The 22520-nt window shown below is 34.6% G+C and overlaps 2 protein-coding genes across 3 annotated transcripts in view; one reads left to right on the top strand and one right to left on the bottom strand.

The window, feature by feature from the left end:
* Window positions 1–22520, top strand: part of LOC148952328 (pro-neuregulin-2, membrane-bound isoform-like) — a 188018-nt gene that overhangs the window by 61309 nt on the left and 104189 nt on the right. The window lies entirely within an intron of this gene.
* Window positions 506–22520, bottom strand: part of LOC148952329 (DNA mismatch repair protein Msh2-like) — a 51745-nt gene continuing 29730 nt past the window's right edge. The window contains exons 7-9 of the mRNA XM_089088932.1: window positions 16794–17026; window positions 6216–6307; window positions 506–721 (exon numbers count right to left, since the gene is read on the bottom strand). Of these exons, the coding sequence (XP_088945058.1) occupies window positions 529–721; window positions 6216–6307; window positions 16794–17026 (518 nt within the window). The 3' untranslated portion in view covers window positions 506–528. The remainder of the gene's footprint in view (window positions 722–6215; window positions 6308–16793; window positions 17027–22520) is intronic.

Raw genomic sequence — 22520 nt, 5'->3', positions numbered from 1 at the left:
AACCAGTGGTGATGTCATGACATCAAGAAGAGGCTCACGTCTGCGGTTAGAAGACAAGTAACAAGGCAAATCCATCTATAGAAGGCTGCTACGGCGGTACAATTATTCTGATGTTGTTATATATATATATATATCCAACGACTTAATAAGATTTAAAAGACTATGGAACAGTATCCTCACTCAATCATTGAGAGTAAGCAAAAATTCACTTTATAATAGCCATTACTTCAGATTTACTGGGATGACACTTTGAAGGGGAGGGGGGGGGGGATGTAACAGAGTGTAATTTTGTAAGTTTTTTTTTCTCCAAAATCATACCAAATTTTGTATATTTGTATTATTCCTATTTAAACTTATAACATTTTTCTATCCCACTATAGCAATGAGTTTCTTATGCAATTTCGCAAAGCAGTAATTTTGGATTTTTTTTTTTATAATTGAAGGACATCTGTTCATTAAAAAATTTAATTATTTGTATTACTTAATCTAATTTCTAACATCCAATATTCGACAGGGGAACTTTGATATTTATGCAACATGAATACCAAAGCTCTGGTCACATACGCCTGGTTTGACCTTATACAGCATTATAAGGGAATCACCATCACTTAAAGCGGTAACATGGTAATTCTTAATTGCTTTAATATTCTTTGCCAAACGTGTGAGTTCATGGTAATGAGTCGCAAATAGACAGTGAGATTTTATTCCGGTCGCTAGTTTCCTGAAAACAGACAAAACTGGAGAGCAATAATAAAATAAAAATGATTTTAAATAGTGACTATCATAAGTTATTCTAAAAGCACTAAAAGCACTATAAGCACTATTCTAAATGAACTAAGCTGAACAATTTCGACCAATAAAAAAATTAGTTTCACAGCGGTCTTGTCAATTGTGACAACGCTAAATGGACAAAGCAACGCCTCGAAACTGTGATTCAGCCATTTATATTGCAAGACCCTCTCTCCAGGATCAGCGAACCCTGAGGAAACTGAAATCGTGACGGATTTGTACGACAAAAGCCTAAGTTAGCTTCGTTCTAGATGAGTTGTCTGCACTTGCGTCAATAAAAAAAAAAAAAAAATAGTCGGAGAGGGGCGGGGGGGGGGGGGGAGGCAAAATATATTTTGGAAATTTAGGGAGCAAATATGTTGTTTTTTTCCTCAATTTTCACAATAAAAATACAAAAAAGTATTTTTCATGAAAATGCCCCCAAAAAGAGATATTTTCCACAATCTAGGGGGAGGACGCGAAATAATCAAGGGGCCCCATCTCCCCCTCCCGCTAAATAAAGTTCCGGGGTATTAATCTCGAAAGGCAACTAGTCCCCCCCCCTCCCACACGTCCTTTTTCCTCCAAATGCACCAGAGAAATTTTGAGATAGTCATTTTGTTCAAAATAGTCTAAAGATCATATAAAAAGGCCTCCAGGGTTTGAAATAACCCCTCAGGACCTGGGGGCAGGAAATGTAAGTTCTACCCCAGGGGCATATAAAGTTTTTATGGAAGTGGTCGTATAAACTTTAAAGGCGATAATACCAAAAACTAATCCACGAATTTAAATACCCAAAATACATGAATACTAAAATAAATTTCAAATAACAGCAGGCTAAACACAAAAACTAAAGCACTAGGCTCGAAGTCATCAAAAAGACAAATTCAATTTAACTACAATCACGCAGATGAATTAGAATCTCTTATTGCTTAATGCCCTCTTATTGCCCTCTTAATCTTAATGCCCTCTTATTGCTGTATTCAGTGACTATATAAACTTTATTATCGACTCAAGTACTCAATAATCAATTCAATAATCCCTCTAACTTTAAAGTAGACAGGAATATAATTAAGAAAAAACAAACCTGCAAACTGTACTCATTGTAGATAAAATTAATATTTAACATTATTAATTAAATAAAGTTATTAAATAAAATATTAAATTTTATATTAATTAAATTAATTAAATATTAAAATTAATTAAAATCTTAATTAAATAAGCTTTATTAATTAAATAATATTTAATTAAATAATTAAATATAAAATTAATTATTGTTTAACTAATTAATTAAACTAATAAGCAAAACTATTTATTAAATTTTACGACACTTCTTGCCCGTAAAAATTCCAACATTAACAACCCAAGGTAGTTTTTTCCCAAAGAAAACTACCCCTTCAATAAAAGCTATACCTTCTTGAGCTGCTTGGCTCCATATGTTTTCAGATACTTTTTTGGTGGTTTTTCACCCACGTTTCTTCATTTCAAATTTGGCACATCCGCTGCTACCAAGAATCGCATGAGGGTCTTTTCATTCAGAAATTAGATTCCCAGTTTTCCTAATATTCTTAAATATGCATGGCTGTGTAGGTTTCGACTTGGCCAATTCAAACGATCAAATTTTATTTTCACTGTCCTAAGTACTTCAATAAAAATTAGATTTTCTTTTAAAATTCATTTCCAATAAAGTCTTTAAACTATATTTACAATTTTTTACAATTACTTATTATGGTGAGGACTTGGGAAGCTAACAAGAACTAGTCCATAGATCTCGCTCATCACGTCTGGGATCAATTTTAAGCATATAAACAACAACTTTTTTTAGACAAAAAGAACATTTTATTTTGTACTTCTAATGCTTATCTTATCTTGCTATATTTCACACAAGCAGATGGCGTGAAATCTTCTTCATCCCTTATACCTCAAGGAACGGTTGAACGTGAGTAGAATCTCGTTCTTCTACTACAATGCAAAACCTACGACTACTAACAGCTCACTATAGTACCAAGCCACCTGAGGCCAACACAGCTACGCATGCTACTCCTCCATCACAATCTATTTAAAGCCTCCCTGTTTGAACCCTCCCACGAAGTTCCAATTCCCCTTAAATCCTTCCCCAAGACATGTTCCGCATAAATCAGGAACAACCTGTCTTTTGTTTGGCCCTAGATGGATGGCCAAAAGGACGATCTTTGCCAATATGTCATGTTTAATCCAAAGAACGTTTCCTAACCATCTCCCCCTTTCTCTGATTATAGCCCTAGAAAGCGGGATAAAAACCGCATTTTTTGTACATATTAATGTTTGAAATACAGTCAGTCAGACGGGTACCCAAAGCAGTCCGTAGACAAGTCCTCGGGAAAACATCTAATGAATCCTCCTCCGTTTTTCGGAGCACCCAAGTTTCAGAAACATACATGGCCGTAGTTTCCCCTGTAGTTTCCAATATTCTAATCTTGGTTCATGTGACTTATCGTCCTTTCCTTTCAAACTTATTTAACTCTGAAGAAATACTCTGGACCCTAGCTATCCTAACTTTAATATTTTCGTTGCATCCACCATCTTTAGGCCTACTACTACTACGAATACCTAGGTAAGTAAACGTATCCGCTTGATCGAGCTTCTCGTTACCCAAAATAACCTCTTCACCTTCAATTATTCCTATTCTTAGCGACTTTAGTCTTCTCAAACCCTTCTCAAAAACCCTCAAACCCTCAAAAACTTTTTCATTAGGACGCTTAAATAAACAACGTAATATAAGTGTAGAAGAGTTTTTACTTTCCCATCTGATTCCATGTTTTACCATGGCGTTTCTGCGTTTCTTAGGACACAGTTCATCGAAATGATCCATATAAATAGGGACAGAACGTAACCCTGCTTGACTCCTGATTTAATACGAAACTACTTACTAACCTCATTTCCTACCTTAACCGCAGCAATATCATTCTTGTACATAGCACAAACGAATCTAATCTGGTATAGCGTACAAGGATAGGACCTGCACCAAAGCTCTTCTATCAGCTAAATCAAACGCTTTCTCATAATCTACAAAGCTAAAGATTAAAGGCATCTGATGACTCAGACATAATTAATCTAAGTATTCATATTGACTAAAGACTCAATGACAAAAGATTAAAGGCATATGGTGACTCATGCATTATTAATCTAAGTAATAATCTTGAATAAAGATTAAATAGATAAATACGATAAAATTAAGGGTCATCATGACTCTGGCATTATTAATCTAATTAATCATATTGACTAAAGACTAAATACTAAATGACAAAAAACTAAAGGCATCTGATGACTCAGTAATTATTAATCTAATTAATAATATTGAATAAATACTAAATTACAAAAATAAAAATCATATGATGTCTCTGTCATAATTAATCTAATTAATTATATTGACTAAAGACTAAATACTAAAATGACAAAATATTAAAGTCTTCTTATTACTAAGGAATAATTAATCTAAGTAATAATATTGAATAAATTAATCTTCTGACTACGGAATTATTAATATAATTAATAATATAGAATATAGACTAAATAAAAAATTACAACATACAACATGGTTCTGATGACTCAGGAATTATTAATCTAATTAATCATCTTGACTATAGACTAAAATACAAAAGATTAAAGTCATCTGATGACTCAGGCATTATTAATCTAATTAATCATCTTGACTAAAGACTAAAGACTAAAATAATAAAGACTTAATTCAACTGATGACTCAGACATTATTAATCTAAGTAATAATCTTGACTAAAAGCATCTGGTGACTCAGGCATTATTAATCTAATTAATTATCTTGACTAAAGACTAAAGACTAAATGACAAAAGAATTAAGGCACATGATGACTCAGCCATTATTAATCTAATTAATCATCTTGACTAGAGACTAAAGACTAAAATACAAAAGACTAAAGGCCTCCGATGACTCAGCCATTATTAATTTAAGTAATCATCTTGACTAAAGATTATAGCCCAAAATACAGAAAATTTAAAGCACCTGATGACTCAGGCATTATTAATCTAAGTAATTATCTTGACTAAAGACTAAAGACTAAAATACAAAAGATTTAAAGCACATGGTGACTCAGTCATAATTAATTTAAGTAATTATCTTGACTATAGACTAAAGGACAAAAGATTAAAGGCATCTGATGACTCAGGAATTATTAATCTATTTAATAATTTTTAATATATTCTAAGTTTCAAAATATAATAATCATATGATTACTCTGTCATTTTATTAATCTAATTATTCATATTGACAAAAGACTAAACACTACACGAAACAAAACAACACGAATATTATGACTCAGTAATTATTCATATAATTTATCATCTTGACTATTTACTAAAGACTTAATTAAAATATACTAAAGTTATCTGATGAATCATTCATTATTTATTTAATTTATAATATTTACTAACTAATAAAATACATACTACTAAATTAATCTGATGACTCAGGCTCATCTGATGACCTGAGTCATTAATCATCTTGACTAAAGACTAAATGACAGAAGACTAAAGGCATCTGATGACTCAGGCATTATTAATCTAATTAATCATCAGGCACTATTAATCATCAGGCACTATTAATCATCAGGCACTATTAATCATCTCCATTATTAATCTAACATAGAAAATTTGGTCAAAACATTTTGAGAATGTGCTAAACCTTTAATAAGTTACAGGATATGATACAAAAAATAATGAAAACAGAAAACTATTTGCAACAATTTGGAAGTGAAGGAAAATCTATTTTGCGAGGGGGATTTAGAGGCAGTACTAAAAGGATCCCAACAGAAACTGCTTCCTACAGAAAGCAGACTATTGCCTCAATAATTACAACACTCACTCTTATCACTTTTCTTATACACGGGTTTAATGAAAGTTTTAATAAAAATCGCTAGGTATTTCTCCTTTTCAAACATTATTTTCATAATCTCCCGTAATTTATACCTAACTTCACAACAATCATATTTGAAAAACTCATTTACCACGCTATAGGCACCTGGGACCTCATTATTTTTTCATTCTTTTGTATTATAACAATTGTATATATCATATACAATTATTATTCGTTTAAGAAGATTATTCGTAATAAGATAATTGTTCGTTTTCGGTGTGATAAAACGACCTAGATACGTCACGAAAATTTGTTTAGTGCCTTAACTTAAAAAAAAATCATATAAATGACCTCACAAACTCCCAGAAGTTAAATACCCTAGTGGTTTTATTCTGCAGCAAATCAAATAAAATTAAGATTCATCTTAGTCGGTGAAATGTATTTCTTATCACCGACGGATGCTCGGTCCCCTGGTGCTATTTTTACAAACAAATATAAAAACCATAAACCTCAATCCGATTCATTTCAGTTCGCAATGCATGAACTTTAGAAAATAAAACAAAAGGGAAGAAATACTGACTTGGATATAGCAGATGCCAAACCAAAACCGTCGTAAGTAGACGTCCCTCTTCCAAGCTCATCGACGAGAATTAGAGAATTTGAGGTGGCAGCCTGGAAAAAAAGAGAAAAAAGATGATATAATGTGGCCAATCGTCCAAGGGCAAAGCTCTCTTTCGAGAAACTTGTCTATGGGGGAGGGGAGCATTGTTCAGAACCAGGAAAAGGTGCATTTTCTGGCTACCTGAAAATAAAGAGAGAAAAAATTCAATGTCCATGTGTGATGGGCAATCGTTTTGGGGAGTTGATGTGATTAAACTATCTTCCAAACGTTGAACTAAGGCAACATTTGTCCCGTTTTTTAAGCCAAATTCATCCAAAACATGTCCAGCTATGATTCTGATGGGCCATCCGAAAATAGCACTTTCATCCACTTTTCAGATAATTTTAGCACAGGAGTGTATAACAGTTTGCAGGGAATTTTCAGGAGTTTTCTTGCTGTGGCCTTCCTATGCGACCTGTCAACCTGATATTCTTAGGAACAGTTCTTAAGTGTATGTTCAATGAGTTGGCTGATGTTGCGACGTAAAATGTCGTTGAGTTCTTCAAGCAAGTAAAGCTTTGTAACTCTGCACTTGTGGTGATTTAATAACGTTTGAATTTTTTTTTTTTTTTTTTTTTTAATTTGATCGTAGTTCATTGTTCGATAATAATTAACATCTAATGAAAAGCCTGCAGGATGCATGGTTACTGAATTATTACTACTACTAACAACTCACCGCTGCACCTAGCTGCCTGAGGCCAACGCAGCTACACACACTACTTCTCCACCCCAATGTATTCAAAACCTCTCTCTTTACACCCTCCAAGGAAGTTCCCAGTTCTCTTAAATCTGTCTTTACGATATCATCCCACCCAATCGTGGACAACCTGCTTTCCGTTTAGCCCTAGACGGACAGCCAAAAAGGACAATCTTTGGCAATCTGTCATCCTTCATCCGTAGAACATGCCCTAGTCATCTCAACCATAATACCATCTTGTTGAATAGGTACCATCTTATTATCCATCAGAGCTCACTTAAGAACACTCTAGAGGGCCAAGAATCGAGGCTAACAACAACCCTATCAATGACCAATTAATATATCTGAATGCAGAGTTTAGTGTGGGGCAATGACCTTCTTCTACTAGAGCATCAATTAATCTCATTTTGAAGAGTTACCTCTCCTTATTGAGGTAACAGGACAAGAAGATAGGCATAAGCCACCCTTTGATTACCTAACCAAGAAATCCCCAAGAAAATCTCTTCTTCGGACAATTACGCTTCATCTGGAACCATCTAGTCGCCGGGCTAGGCTATTGAGAACCATCTAGGCTATTGCCTTTCAGTCACCATTTGACTGATTGAAGGAACGTTTCAACTGATGTACCAAGCTTAGTAATTAAACTGGGCCAAAAAACAGCGGTATACCAGACACTTATGCTGACTTATGCTTATGCACTTACGCTAATATAGTTCTAAAGATAAATCTGAATATACAATATATAATAATACATCGAAATATCTTAATAAACTGAAAACTAGAATTGGAATCTGAGGATTATCGTTCGGGAACCAGAAAATACTGAATGTAGACAGTTTAGGTTTTGTGGGAAATTATATGGCAATATAAAACTAATCCAAGTATTTTAATAGCAACCAGAAGAATGAAAATATAACTTGTTTTTAGAAGGAAACCGTGTTTTTTTGCAAAATTAATAAAAAAAACTTTTTGCACAAAATAAATTTTCAAAAAACAGTAAAGTAATTAAACCAAAAATGAACAAAATAGAATCAAATAATCTACCAAGCATACAACTACCGCAAATCAGTATTAATAAATAAATGAAACCCAAAAACAAACAGAAATTACAATAAGTCAAACTCAAAACGAGCAGAAATTAACCTGATTAGGGTTCTAAACCCTATGCTTTCTAAAAGCCAGAATATAATTTGTACTTTACTGAAAAAATTTTTATATGAATTTACTGAAAAAATGTGCATTGTCAGTTAATGCTGATATTTATTCCTTAAAAATCTTAATTAATTTTTGATTTCTTAAAGTAATAAAAGTGAAAATATTTAAAAGAATTTTTTTCAGTAAAGTACAACCCTTGCCCAGAGGGCTGTGTGTGTGTGTGGGTGGGGGGGGGGGTTTTAATATTAACAGGCCAAAGGTCTGAAACGGTAAACACGGGTAAAAAAATATCGCTCTCAAAATTTTCATTGGATATGTTGGGGGATCGGGTGGAAGTGAGAGGGGGGATAGCTGCCCTCCAATCACTTTCGACTATTTAAAAGGGCACTAGGCCTTTGAATTCCCAATCAAATGAGCCCTTTTTAAAAGTTTCTATGACAAAGTTTTCAACAAAATCTTATAGACCTCCAGGACATAACTTACAACCTTAGCTCTGAGGGCTCTGGGAGGAGTGTCATCCTCAAAGACCTAATTTACAGAACTTTCAACTACGTTGAACAAAATCTCTCTCTGAAAATTTTGATTGGATGTGTTTGGGGACCTGGTGAGTGTGAGACGGGGGATAGTTATACTTCAATCACTTTCGACTATTAAAAAGGGCACTACTATAACTCTCCATTTGCAATATAATGAGCCCCTTTTGAAGTGTCAACGACAATGCTATCTATAAAAACCTGTTAGTCCCCCAGGGCATAACTTACAACAAGTTCCCTGGGGGTTCTCGGGGGTTTGTCATCCTTAATTACATAATTTCCAGAACTTTCAAATATGTTGAACAAAATGGCTATCTCAAAACATTGATTGAATGTGTATGGGGAAATGATGGGCATGAGTCGGGGGTTAGTTGATCTCCATTCACTTTCGACTATTAAAAGGGCACTAGCCTTTTCAATTTCCAATCAAATGAGCTCTTTTTGAAATTTCTACGAAAAGAATTTCTCAAAAAACCATACAGGACCCCCGGGCAAACCTTACACCACGGGCCCTCCAGGGGGTGGGGGGGGGGGTGTCATCTTAAAATACCTACTGGCCATAATTGTAAACAGAAGTTTAAAAAAATTTATGAATAATATATTTGTTTGGTGTTTGTGGGGGTCCTGGTGGACGTGTGTTGGGGGGGAGGTGTTATACAAACACTTCCTACTGTGAAAAAGAACTCTAGCCCTTTCAGTTTCCAATCGAATGAACCGTTTTTGAAGTTTCTACGACAACTCCTTCTATAAAAACTTCATATGCCCCCCTGGCATAACGTACAACACTTGCCCTGAGGGCTGTGGGGGGGTTGTCGTCCTCAAAGACCTTATTTCCAGAACCTTCAACTAAGTTGAAAAAATGTATAACTCAAAATTTTGATTGTGTGTGTTTGGGAAAATGGTGGGCGTGAGAAGGGGGTTAGTTGCCCTCCAATGACTTTGAACTATTAAAAAGGGCATTAGCCATTTCAATTTCCAATCGAATAAGCCCTTTTTGAAGTTTCTACTACAACATTTTCTATAAAACCTTATATGGCCCCAGGGCATAACTTACAACCCTTGCACTGAGGGCTGTGGGGGGGGGGGTGTCATCCTGATATATGTAAGTTCTAAAAATTAAAACAAATTTGAACAAAAGGAATATCAAACCATTGTTAATGGTTGTGTGTGGGGACCAGGGGGGCGGGAGAGGGGGGGTTAGTTGTAATTCAATCACTTTCGACTGTTAAAAAGAGCACTAGCCCTTTGATTTTCCAATCGAATGAACCATTTTTGAAGTTTCTACGACAACTCCGGCTATAAAACTTCATATGCCCCAATGGCATAACGTACAACACTTGCCCTGAGGGTTGTTGGGGGGGGGGTTGTAAACCTAAAATACAAAATTACCAGAACCTTCACATAATTTGTAAAAAAAGGCTAACTCAAAATTTTGTTTGTTTGTTTGTGGGAAAATGGCGGGCGTGGGAGGGGGATTAGTTGCCCTATAATCACTTTCTACTATTAAAAAGGTAACTAGCCCTTTGAAGTTCCAATAGAATAAGCCATTTTTGAACTTTCTCCACCATTTTCTATACCACCTTATAGGCCCCCCTGGCATACCTTACCCCCCGGGCCCGGCGGTCGGTAGAGGGGGGGGAGGTTCAGCATGATAGATCAAAGGTCTCAAACATTACAATCCGTTGAAACAACGGTCAAACTCAAAAATTTGCGGTGAGGGGTGGGGGGACATGGTGGGCGTGATAGGGGGGTTAGTTGCCCTCTAATAACTTTAGATTATTAGAAAGAGCACGAGCCCTTTGAATTTCAAATCAAATGATACCTTTTTTAAGTGAATTCGAAAAATCTTTACATTAAACACTTAGCTGACCCCAGTGCATAACTTATACCCAGGGCTCGACTCAATGGGAGGGGGAGTTTCCTGCTTAAGGATATCATTTCCAAAACTTTCAACTATATTGAACAAAATGGCTATCTCAAAATTTTGATTGGATGTGTTTGGGGAAAAGGTGGACGGGAGAGGGGGTTTAGTTGTACTACAATCACTTTCGACTGTTAAAAAGAGCACTAGCCCTTTGATTTTCAAATTCAATGAACCATTTTTGAAGTTTCTACGACAAATCCTCCTTCTATAAAACTTCATATGCCCCAATGTCATAACGTACAACACTTGCCCTGAGGGTTGTTGGGGGGGGGGTTGTCATCCTCAAAGACCTAATTTCCAGAATCTTCAACTAAGTTGAAAAAATGGCTAACTCAAGATTTTGATTGTGTGTGTTTGGGAAAATGGTGGGCGTGAGCAGGGGGTGAGTTGCCCTCCAATGACGTTCGACGATTAAAAAGGGCACTAGCCATTTCGATTTCCAATCGACTAAGCACATTTTGAAATTAGGACGAAAACAGTTTCTAGACAACCTAATAGGACCCCAGGGCATCACTGACACCCAGTGCACGGAGGGCGGGCGAGGGGGGGGGTTTCCGACTTCTAGATATACGTGATAAAAATGACAACGCCGTTGAACAACCTGGCTAACTCAACATTGTGAGTGGCTGTGTTGGGGGAACTGGGGGGCGTGAGAGGGGGGGGAGGTGCCATCTAATCACTTTCAATTATTAAAAAGAGCACTAGCCCAGTTAATGTAAAATAATATTAGCACTTTTTTAAGATTCTACGACAAAGCTTTCTCTGAAAACCTTATATGACCCCAGGGCATAACTTATCCCCCTGGCTCTAAACACTGGGAGGGGGGAGTTTCCTGCTTAAGGATATCATTTCCCAAACTTTCAACTATATTGAACAACCTGGCTATCTCAAAATTTTGATTGGATGTGTTTGGGGAAATGGTGGGCGTGGCCGGGGTGTTAGGTGCCCTCCAATTACTTTCGAATATTAAACAGGGCACTATCAATTTTAATTTCAAATCGAAAGAGCCCAGTTTGAAGTTTCTACAACAACAATTTCTATAAAAACCTTATATGACCACAAGTCATAACTTATACCCCTTTCATTGAGAGCTGTGGAGGGGTTTCCATCAAAACAGGCATGCTTTCCAGACCTATACACTCTGGTGAACACAATTTCTGTCTAGACTTTTGGACCGGCCTCGTTTTTGATCATGGGAGTTATAAGAGGGGGGGTTAGTCTAAGACCCAAATCTTACGACTATTAAAAAGGCCGTTGACCCAAAGAACTTCCAACCGGATGATCTCTTGTTGAAGTTTCTACGACAACGCTTTCTATAAAATCTTATATGCCCCTAGAGCATAACTTACAACCCTTGCCCTGAGGATTGTGGGGGAGTGTCCTCCTCAAAAACATTTTCCCAATGGAAATCAAATACGCTGAACAAAAGGATCTCAAAATTTGGTGGGCATGTTTTTGGGGACGTAGGGGTCGTGGACAGATTGTTATTTGCCTTCCAATCACTCTCAACTATTAAAAAGGGCACAAGCCACTCCAATTTCCAATCGAATGAGCCCTTTTCAAAGTTTCTACGACAACTCCTTCGATACGAAGTTCCCTGGTCTAAAGAAAAAAATAATACAAAGTGCATTTATTAAAATTGGAAAACTATTATTTCAACTTCCTAATTTTATTCTTATGATTTTATTTCTTATTAAAACATTCCAAAAAATATTGGATTCAAAGTAAACGTACTTCCAAAATATCAGAATTCAACTAACTTGGCGAAAATTAAAGGATTCTTTACATTAAAAAAGGGATTGGTAAGGTACTGAACAAAACACTTGTAAAATTTAGATTTAATTTACTTGATTTTAAAAGTTTGATGATTTTATTTAAGGACACTTGTTTATTTCCTACAATACGGGAATTGATTTATGACAAGGAATAGGTTCAAAATAATTATACATACATTATAAATAGGTGATGTATCATCCTATTTATTTACGACTGAAAATAATAACATTTTTAGGGTTATACCAATCGGTATAACCTATAATATTTTTTATAACCGTCAAGCTTAGCTAATGCAGAATAAAGAACTGGAAAAAAACTAAAAACAAAAAATAAAAAAAAAAATAATTAAACGATGAAAACAAGTCCAATTGACAACCTGACCACTATTTACCAATCGATTGAATTAAATGTGGGCTTTTGGGATTTTAGAAAATGAAGTATTTGTTCAAAGTTTTACAACTATATTAAAGAATATTAGCATTCCTGACTAGTGAGCCATGATTTTAGGGTACCTCGTCTTAGAATATTAGCCCCTGTGAGGCCAGTCCATAAAATCCCAGCTCCCTGAAAATGAAACCTGTAGAAAATTCAACTTGCTACGAAAATGATTAGTAATTACTGCCAACCAAGAGAGAGATGATATTTTAATTCCCTATCCGGTCCTCCATTTATAAAGACTAAAACTCCTTGCACGACTCAGCTTTTAACCAGGTGAGACAGTTCACCATTGTATAACATGAACTTAGTTTGTTTAGCCAACTAAGTAAAGAAAAACCTAAAAAGATAGGGTAAATCCAAGAAACTCCATCTTCATAATAAGAAAAAGAACGAAAAGAATTAAAAAGAACAAAAAAAGAACGAAGTCTGAGCAATTTGTATTTCATATTCTTATGAATTAGGTAATGTTTCATAGTCTCTCTAGGAATTTTTATATTTGCGCCGATCTGGGAAACCTTCACATGTAATTTTGATGAGTCTTGGGTAGTATTTGCTTCTGACATATAATAGTGCAGCTTCTTATCATTGACGTGCATTCATACAATATTGCAGCTCCGTCTCATTGATATGTATTCATATAATAGTACAGTTCCCTCCCATTGAAGTGCATTCATTCAATAGTGCAGCTCCCTCTTATTGATGTGCATTCATATTTGTACATCACCCTCTCTTTAACGTGCATACATATAATATATCAGCTTCCCCTTATTGATGTGCAGCCATACAAGAGTTCATCTCCAAACTATTGATGTTACTTCTTATAATAGTGCAGATGCCTATCATTGACGATTATTATTATAATAGTCCAGCTCCCTCTTATTGTAGTGCATACATATAATAATCCAGCTCCCTCTTGTTGATGTGCATACATATAATAGTGCTGCACCCTCTTATTGACGTGCATTCATATAATAGTAAAGCTCCCTCTTATTGATGTACATCAAGATACTAGTTAAGTTCCATCCGAGTATTGTTGATTCATATAATAGTTGAGCTCCCTATCATTAATGTTTAGTCATATAAAAGTACAGATCCGTCTCATTAATGTGTATTCATATAATAGTGATGCCCCCTCTTATTGATGTGCATTCATATAATAGTGCAGTTCACTCTTATTGATCTGCATTCATATAATAGTGCAGCTCCCCCTTATTGATGTGCATCCATATAATAGTTCAGATCCCTCTTATTGACGTGCATCCATATAATAGTGAAGTTCCCTCTTATTATCACGGAATCATATAAAAGTTCAGCTTAGCCTCATAGATGTGCATCCATCTAATAGTCCAGTTCCCTCTGAGTGAAGTGAATCCATATAATAGGTCAGCTTCTTCTTCGTGACGTGCATCCATATAATAGTTCAACTCCATCTGAATGATCTGAATTCATATAATAGTTCAGCCCCGTCAGATTTTTGTGCCTTCATATAATAGTGCAGTTCTCTCTTATTGAAGTGCATACATATAATAATTAAGCTTCCTATAATTGAGCTGCAGGCATATATTAGTTAAGCTCAATCTCTTTAACGAGACTACTTATAATAGTACAGCTCCCTCTCATTGATGTGTATTCATATAATAGTCCAGCTCCCTCTTATTGACCTGCATTCATATAATAGTCCAGCTCACTCTTATTGATGTGTATCCATATATTAAGGCAATTTCTTCTTATTGATCTGCATCCATTCAAATGTACATTTTACTAGCATTGACCAATAGCCATACATCTATGCATTCTAGACCCGTTGACCTGGAGCCTGTCCGAATGGCTGCATCCTCTTATTGACGAGCCTCCATATAATAGTTTCAAAAAGGAGAGAAATGTCAATTTTTCATCTTTCTTTTTTAGTGTTTTAATTGTGTTCCAATTTAAGGAGCCGATGAAGTTGTTTTTTATGACACCGAAGTCTGAACTACTGACAACTCCTCTGTTTGAGCGGAAACACAAATTTTGAAAGTTGGTGTTCATGCAATTTCGCGACGAGCCTACAGCTATAACTTCATCAAAAGAGCAAGATACTTATATCATTAGATTCATTAGTTTTACATAGGAAATTTTAAAAATATAATTTTGTAGATGGATACAGCTCTGTTTAATTATAGCAAAATTGCAGTCTTACGGTTGGCTACCTTTTTGGCTGCAGGCCAACTGCGACTTGACTATTATAGGGATGAATTTTGAGAAAAAGGTTCAGAACATTCTGTATTGAATCATTACTATATGTTGGGCCAAACCAAATTGCAAAGTCATTACTTCTTTAGAGCAATATAAAGATGTCTTTCCAAAACTCGCCGCCTGCAAATGGTTTTCCATTGGTTCCAGCGCTAAGAGCTCTAACAAAACTGGCAGATGTAGTGCTATTGCCCCTACTACCAAACTCTTTGATTTTTTAAAATTTTATTTTTGATACACAATTCGCAATACATTCAGGTTTATCTCCCTTCGTCGTTTCACGGACATCTTTATGTTAAAAAGAAGTGTCACAACATTGTAAGTCCTATCATTTGTCACTATTTTTTATATATTCATACTTTTCTGCCACTTATCTTGAAACACCCCCTTTTTACTTTACTTTAAAGTTTTTTCTCTTTGGGAGAATGGATTCTGAGGTAAGAGTCGTGTACTCATCCGTCAAAGCCTAACGATGGGAGATAACTGCTATCCATGCAGTGTGCGTGTTCTCACACTCAACCTCTTTCTGCTAAAAATAAAAATTGCGGTACTTCCGTGTTATAGCGACCACACTTTGCTCTTGATCTGTAATGAAACTGGTTTTCTTTGTCCACACGGAGATAATCAGCTTAGCCTGAGCGAGAGAAACTACTTTGCAAGAATATTTTAATTAAATATTTAATATACAGAGGTGGCTCGGTAGATATTTAATTTCACTTCTTTGGTGTGGTCGCCTAACACGTAAGTACCAAAATTGCTTTCAATAATAATAGTAACTATTCCCTTCGCAGTAGGCCCGTTAATTAGAGGGAGTTGCAGGACGACAAATAACACGCCTAGATTTTCCCCCTAGCCTACATTTTTTCTCTCCCCTCCTGGATTTTGATTATGAATTTTTGTTGTGTTTTCAGTGCAATTCTTTTTTATGTTTTCGCGGAAAGTGTAAAAAAACAGTAAATTTTCTCCCCCCCCCCACTGTATTTTCAAAAATACATTTTGCCAACTTTTCAAAGTATTGTCGAATTACAAGAATCAAAGGGCTTTACGTCGCCGTGCCGTTCATTGTGAGCGTAAAGGCCACAAAACCGTGATCATCCGGAACTATTAACGAGTTTTCTATATCACTACAAAACTAACTGTGGAGATGTGAATCCTCCCCCAGCCTTAGGATTCGATAAATTAGGGTGTTTCAACCTTCATCTGGAAATTTTCTGAGCCTGTATAAAAATCTTTCCTTGACTTCTATATGTCTCTCAAATTCAAATTCTAATTAAGTTTTAGGTTGCTCCACTTGACCGTTCAACGTTCAACTGGGCCAAAAAAAATATGAAAAAAGAAACAAATGATTGAACAAAGATTCACATGCGAGGGTTACCAACATACCTTCGAATCAAAACTCATAATCTACCACACTTAAAAATTAGGTTATAAATATACAAAATAATAAAAATATACATAATAAAATAAATATAAATAGTAGATGCTCGTATTAGAATTCGAGAAACATGGTATTGCTTCTGCAAAACAACTCCCTTTAAAAAAATCACTAACAGTTAAGCCTAACAAGTCGACTTAAAGAGAAAAAAAAAATTCCAAGCAAAACGAAATACTGATTCTTAGAGAGACAACATGGAATACCAATTACTTCTATAATCACAAGTAATAAAAAATAATAATAGAATTACTATACCGTTACTATATAATTACCGTACATTTTAGAATAACATCTTTAAAGGGATTACCTGTAAGATAACAGAAACTTCGATCATTTCAGCCAAAAAGGTGGAGACTCCTCTGAGCATTATATCACCAGCTCCCACCCTTGTGTAGATGGCGTCATGAAGTGAAATTTCAGCAGATTCACACGGAACAAATGATCCAATTTGAGCCAATAGTACACACAGGCCAACCGTTCGTAAATAGGTGCTTTTGCCTCCCATGTTGGGACCAGTAATGATGTGGAACATTCCATCTTCTGAAAATTACAAATCGCTATGGCAGAGAAGAGAATTAACTTTGAAAAGAACAACAGGGTCTATGGCCAGCAGCAATGAAAGTTAAGTTCATAAGTTTATTATTCCACATTTGCAAACAAGTAAATAAATTAAACAACACTTACGCGCTGGAGAAAACCTATGAGGATTTGCAGCAGCGCGAAAGTCCACGCAACTAATTACCTCTTAACTCAACTATTTAACTAAACCTCAACTATTTAGCTAAATCTATTATAAGTAAACCAAAAATAAATAAACAATAACCTATATATGTATATATATATATATATATATATATATATATATATATATATATATATATATATATATATATATATATATATATAAAGATAAATAAATAAATAACTGAATTAAAAATAATAATAGATAAATAAAAATATAAAAGAAAAATAATAATAACAAATCCAGTCTCCATCACTCAACTCCCCCTTTCCCCACCCTGCCCTCCCAACCCCACCTTAGCCCCTGCACACCTGATGAATATTTAGAAATATTCTTCTTAAGAAGAATATTTAAAAGAAGAATAAAAGAGGAATGACTATGATCATTCCTCGTAGTTATGATCTGAGTGTAGCTATGAAGAGTCTTAAAAATAAAAGTGCTCCGGACCATGATGGAAATTTTCCCAATCATCTAAAACTTGCCCCGGCTTAATTTTTTGCTATGCTTTTGCGTTTTTTTTATCTGATTCTTTTGTCTGGGCAAGTGTCAACTTCTTTTAAAACAGGGATATTTACGCCGGTTCCAAAGCATGGAAAAAGCAAGTACCAGACATGCGATTCTTTTCGGCCTATTACTAAGGGCTCTCAATTAAGTAAGATGTTTGAACTTAGTGTTAAATCTCTTTTTGTTTCGCTTGGTTTTGGTTCGAATCAATTGAGGTTCACTAGGGGTACGGGTTGTGATCACGCACATACTACTTTTTTTCAAATTTGAAATTCTTTATGACTTAAAGGAGACCCGTTATATTGTTTATTAATAGATATTAAAGAAGCTTTCGATAATCTTTCTCATGCATCTGCTCTACTTAGCTTACTAAAATATGGTTTACCACTTAACCTGGTTAATGTTTTTCGTTCCTGGTATTCTGGAATTAAAGTTCGCATTGCCTCAGGATCTATAATTTCTGCTGATGAAATAGTAGTTAGGAGGGGCGTTAGACAGGGGGGGGGGGATATTATCGTCGTATATTTTCAATTTGTGTCTAAAAGATTGTTTTGCTTCATTAAAAACCTCTCGGATTTACTTAGCAGTTGAAATTAGTTATTTGGCTTATGCTGATGACATTATTTTACTTAGTCAGTCAAAGACTGTGTTGATTGAAAGTTTTAAGATTTTAGCGAATGAGTTGAACATAAAAGGACCAGAAATTAACCTCGCGAAATGCCAGTATTTTGTGAAAAATGACCCTCTTGGCTCTCCCCCTCTTGACTGCGGTAATGATTGGATTTTCCATGCTTTGGACTCGGTGATATACCTAGGTGTCCTGTATTATTTTTTAAAAAGACTATCACCTCTTTTAATAATATGCCATCTGGAAATTAAGATAAGAAAGACTTTCGGTTCCCTTGTTCATCTGCGGGGCATTATGAGAAGGGATATATTAGCTAGACTGTATCAGTCGACGGTTCTACCTTTGATTAGCTTTCTAGCGGTGATTTTGACAAACTTTTCCATCTTCTACTTCATCTCAAATTAAAGTTGTGTATTTTAGATATCTTTAATTTCTACTAGTTTTTCCGCTAAGTGCTCGTAATACTTCTTTAAAATATATGTATGGAATAAAGGACCCACTTGATGTAATAAAGAGTAAGTATGAGCTTTTAGTTCAAAAGGCTCAAAATTATCTTGAATATAGAAATTTATTCCCGTTTTTTGAAAAAATATAATATGTTAACCAATTGACATAGATGATTGTGTTTGTCAGTAGTTTTGCTCATGTTAATTGTAAATTACGTCTTTATATTTTATATATATTTTGAATGTACTCCTCATAGTGTATCCTGAGGGAAAATAAAAGCATTATTATTATTATTATTAACGAATATTTCACCTGAATACAACGAGCTGTCCTCAACGTTGAGAAAGAGAGAATCTAAACAATAAAAAGAATAAAATCAAACCGATACACGGATTTTTCACCCCATGAACAGCAACAGAGCTACGAAAAAACAAAATAAGCAGAATAAAGCGGAAAAACTGGGATGGAGGAGTGTGCATAGCTGTGTTGGCCTCAGGCGGCTTGTGGCTTCGGTGAATTATTAGCGGTAGTTGTAGTAGTACTTAAATGACAACATATAAACAACTGAGTTTTAGTAAAAGTACCTTATTTAACTAGAATATTTTCTAATTACGTGGTTTAATCACAAAGTAGCAATTGTAAAAAAAAAACAACGAGACGGTGTTTTATATTATATCTTAATATAAAATATAAAAATAATATTATTATAATAATAATAATAATGTAGATAACTTCGGAGACCACATTGCCTTACCATGACGATAAAATAAAAGTTCAAAATAGGGATAAAATCCTTTTTAATAGACAGTGTATATAAACTCACAAAAATACCAGATATTTCGGTCACATATACAGTGACCGTCATCAGTAGTAAAACTGATGACGGTTATCATCAGTTTTGATAACCGTCATAATTATATAATATATAGTAATAATATTAATAGCGGTCGGCAGCCTTTTGTTGTAAAAGGCCTAACATTTTACGTGGAGATATTACGCGGGCCGCACATAGGTCACATGCCGTTAGGCTGTAATGTATTATTCTAGGTATACTATAATGATTAGAGTATACCTACTATTTATATACAAATATTTTAGGCTTAAAATTAAAACGCTTAATACATATTTTTACGACATTAATTGTAGTCAATATAATCAATGAGATTTTTGTTGTTGCAGAAACAACACTTGCAAGTTTTTTTTTATATTAGCTTGCATTTTTGTAGTAGAGACGCGTAGTATCGCGTCTAAATGTATATCCGATAACCGAGAGCAGTGTTTGTTTTTCCGATAATTCAGATTTGAAAAAGGTTGCTCAAAAATATATGTACTACCAAATATAGTAATTATTTGCTGAGCAAACCTTTTTAAATCCTTGAAGTATTCAGAGGGCAAACTTCCATAGAAATCCATCAAGTTGTTTTTTTTCTAAAAGCGATTTTAAGTGTGTATCACTTTGCAAATCTATCACGTTGCTCTGCAAATTATTTGGTACATTATTCACATCCACTGTGAAGGGGCTTTTGAAAAATATCCATCTTACGTGAGGTCTTTTTGAAATTGGCAAACCGGTTATATAATATCTCTGGTTACATATATACATATAATAATTATATCTCTGGTCCAATTTCTTTAAAAACACATCGTAAACTAAGAACCCTTTCCTTTGTTATTGCTTAATCCTTTTTTTGTTTCCATTAAATAAATTTAATTTAATAAGCTCGAAGTTTAATTTCATTAAATTAATTTAAATTAAATATTCGTGTTTTTGTTTCCTTTTCCTTCCTTTTGGCCTTTCTGTTATTTTTTCAAGACTTTCTTCTCTGTTTTGTGATTTAAATCTTTCATTAGTTATACCAGACAGAGACACATACTGCAGATTACCCCTCAAAAAAACCTCTTGGAAGTGCTCTAGACACAGTCCCACAAATCTCACCAATTGAATTATCTATCCATATCTTCACTTAACTAAAGGCTTTTTCTGGCGACCACATTGCTGATCAATAATGCTGATCAAAATCGCGAAACAAGATTTGATTATCGACATTTGTGTATCAACAATAATTCTCGCGAGAACACAAATTCTTAAACAGCTGTCAGATCAAATTATGAAAGGTTCAGCTTTGCGAAATAAAATTTTTCTATTGCACTTTGAAGGGAAAGGGGGCACACAATTCCAAAGAAAGTACCTTGTTATTCTATTTTAGATAAGAACTAATAACAACCATAACAACACGTATGGCACAGTAAATGGCATAATCTATGGTATAATAAATGACATAGCATAGTAAAAAGAGGACGTATCAGCGCTACCAAAACTAAAATTTTATTTTCTGCCCCACTGGCAAAAAAAAAGAAAAAAGAAAAAAAGAGGACGTATCAGCGCTACAACCTAATATATTTGTTTATAAAAAAAATTAGATGTGTCAGTTTTGTCAACAGTGTTACCCACATGATCAAAAAAGAACATAGAAAAAACTAGGACAAATCAGCGCTACCCAGAACACTATTTTATTTTATTCACCACTCGAACAAACAAGAAACAAGAAAACAAGATGACGTCTAAGCTATACCAACAAAAAACATTTTTTTTATGCCCCAATGGCAAAAAAAAAAAAGAGGACGTAAAAGCAAAACCAAAAAAAAAATTTTTAAAAATTTTGTCTTTGAATGTGAAGGCTACAAAATGGACAAATGCTAAAATAATGATTTAATACATGACCTACTGTTTGAAGAAATTAAAAAATTGGTGAAAAAAATGACAAATAAGGGCTGGGAAATGGAATTTCTTTGTGCGTTGACAGTTTCCCCTCCGCAGGATATTACGCCCCAAAAGCCTTTTGAAGTGTCTATCTCTACTGTCTCCCCCACCAATGGCACTAAACTTTGATGAGCCTGAAGAGAATTGGTGGTATAAAAATAAATTTTCAGAGATGGATGTATGAAATGAGACGCAAAGAAGTGTTTTTGGCTTTGTAACTATTTGTTTATGTATAATAACTATATAATAACGTGTATATAATAATATATATATATAATATGTAATAACATGTTTGTAACTACTAAATCCTGAGTTGTCAGATTTAAAAAATCCATGAAAACAAAAAATCCTAACGTGAACTAAAATCTGCAACTTAATAACCGGCTCTTAAATGGGCCGTGGTTTACCCTTTTCTAATTGAACAAAGTTCAATCGATATATGTTTTTATATATTAAAAAGTCTGTGACTAATCTCCTGGCGTAAATTTCATAATTGACCAATTAGAGTGAAGATTTGAGGTAAAACTTCTTGAAATTAAAAACGGTCGAAGCTAGGAAGTTTTCCTATACTTTAGGAAAATCTGGGAAAATATCCAACGATAAAGCTTTATCAGGCAATATTTAGAAAAAAATAGTCTTGATTAGCCCCCAGGGTTTCTTTTCCTTATTTTTTGTTAATTATGACTCCGTTTGTAAATTTTTCGTTTAAAAAACGGAAAATATTATCTATTCATTCATTAAAAATTGGCCCTTGTGACACCAAACGGAGTTGTTGGACCTCCCTTACGGGTTGGACTTTAGTGCGCAAACAGATCGCAAATAGGTTTTTGGTTGAAGTTTGTTTTCTTTTGATTTTACCGGATTTTATTCATTTACTGACTTCACTGTTTTCTACTTGAGAAATAATTTGTGAATCTAGTTTAGAAAGTATAAAAAAAAAACCATCCAAAAC

The sequence above is a fragment of the Artemia sp. Qi Xiang Cuo genome, chromosome 5 (genome assembly GCF_049724085.1).
Source record: "Artemia sp. Qi Xiang Cuo chromosome 5, ASM4972408v1, whole genome shotgun sequence".
Taxonomy (NCBI): Eukaryota; Metazoa; Arthropoda; class Branchiopoda; order Anostraca; family Artemiidae; genus Artemia; species Artemia sp. Qi Xiang Cuo.
Note: the sequence above shows the minus strand (reverse complement) of the source record. Positions and strands in the feature narration are given on the sequence as shown.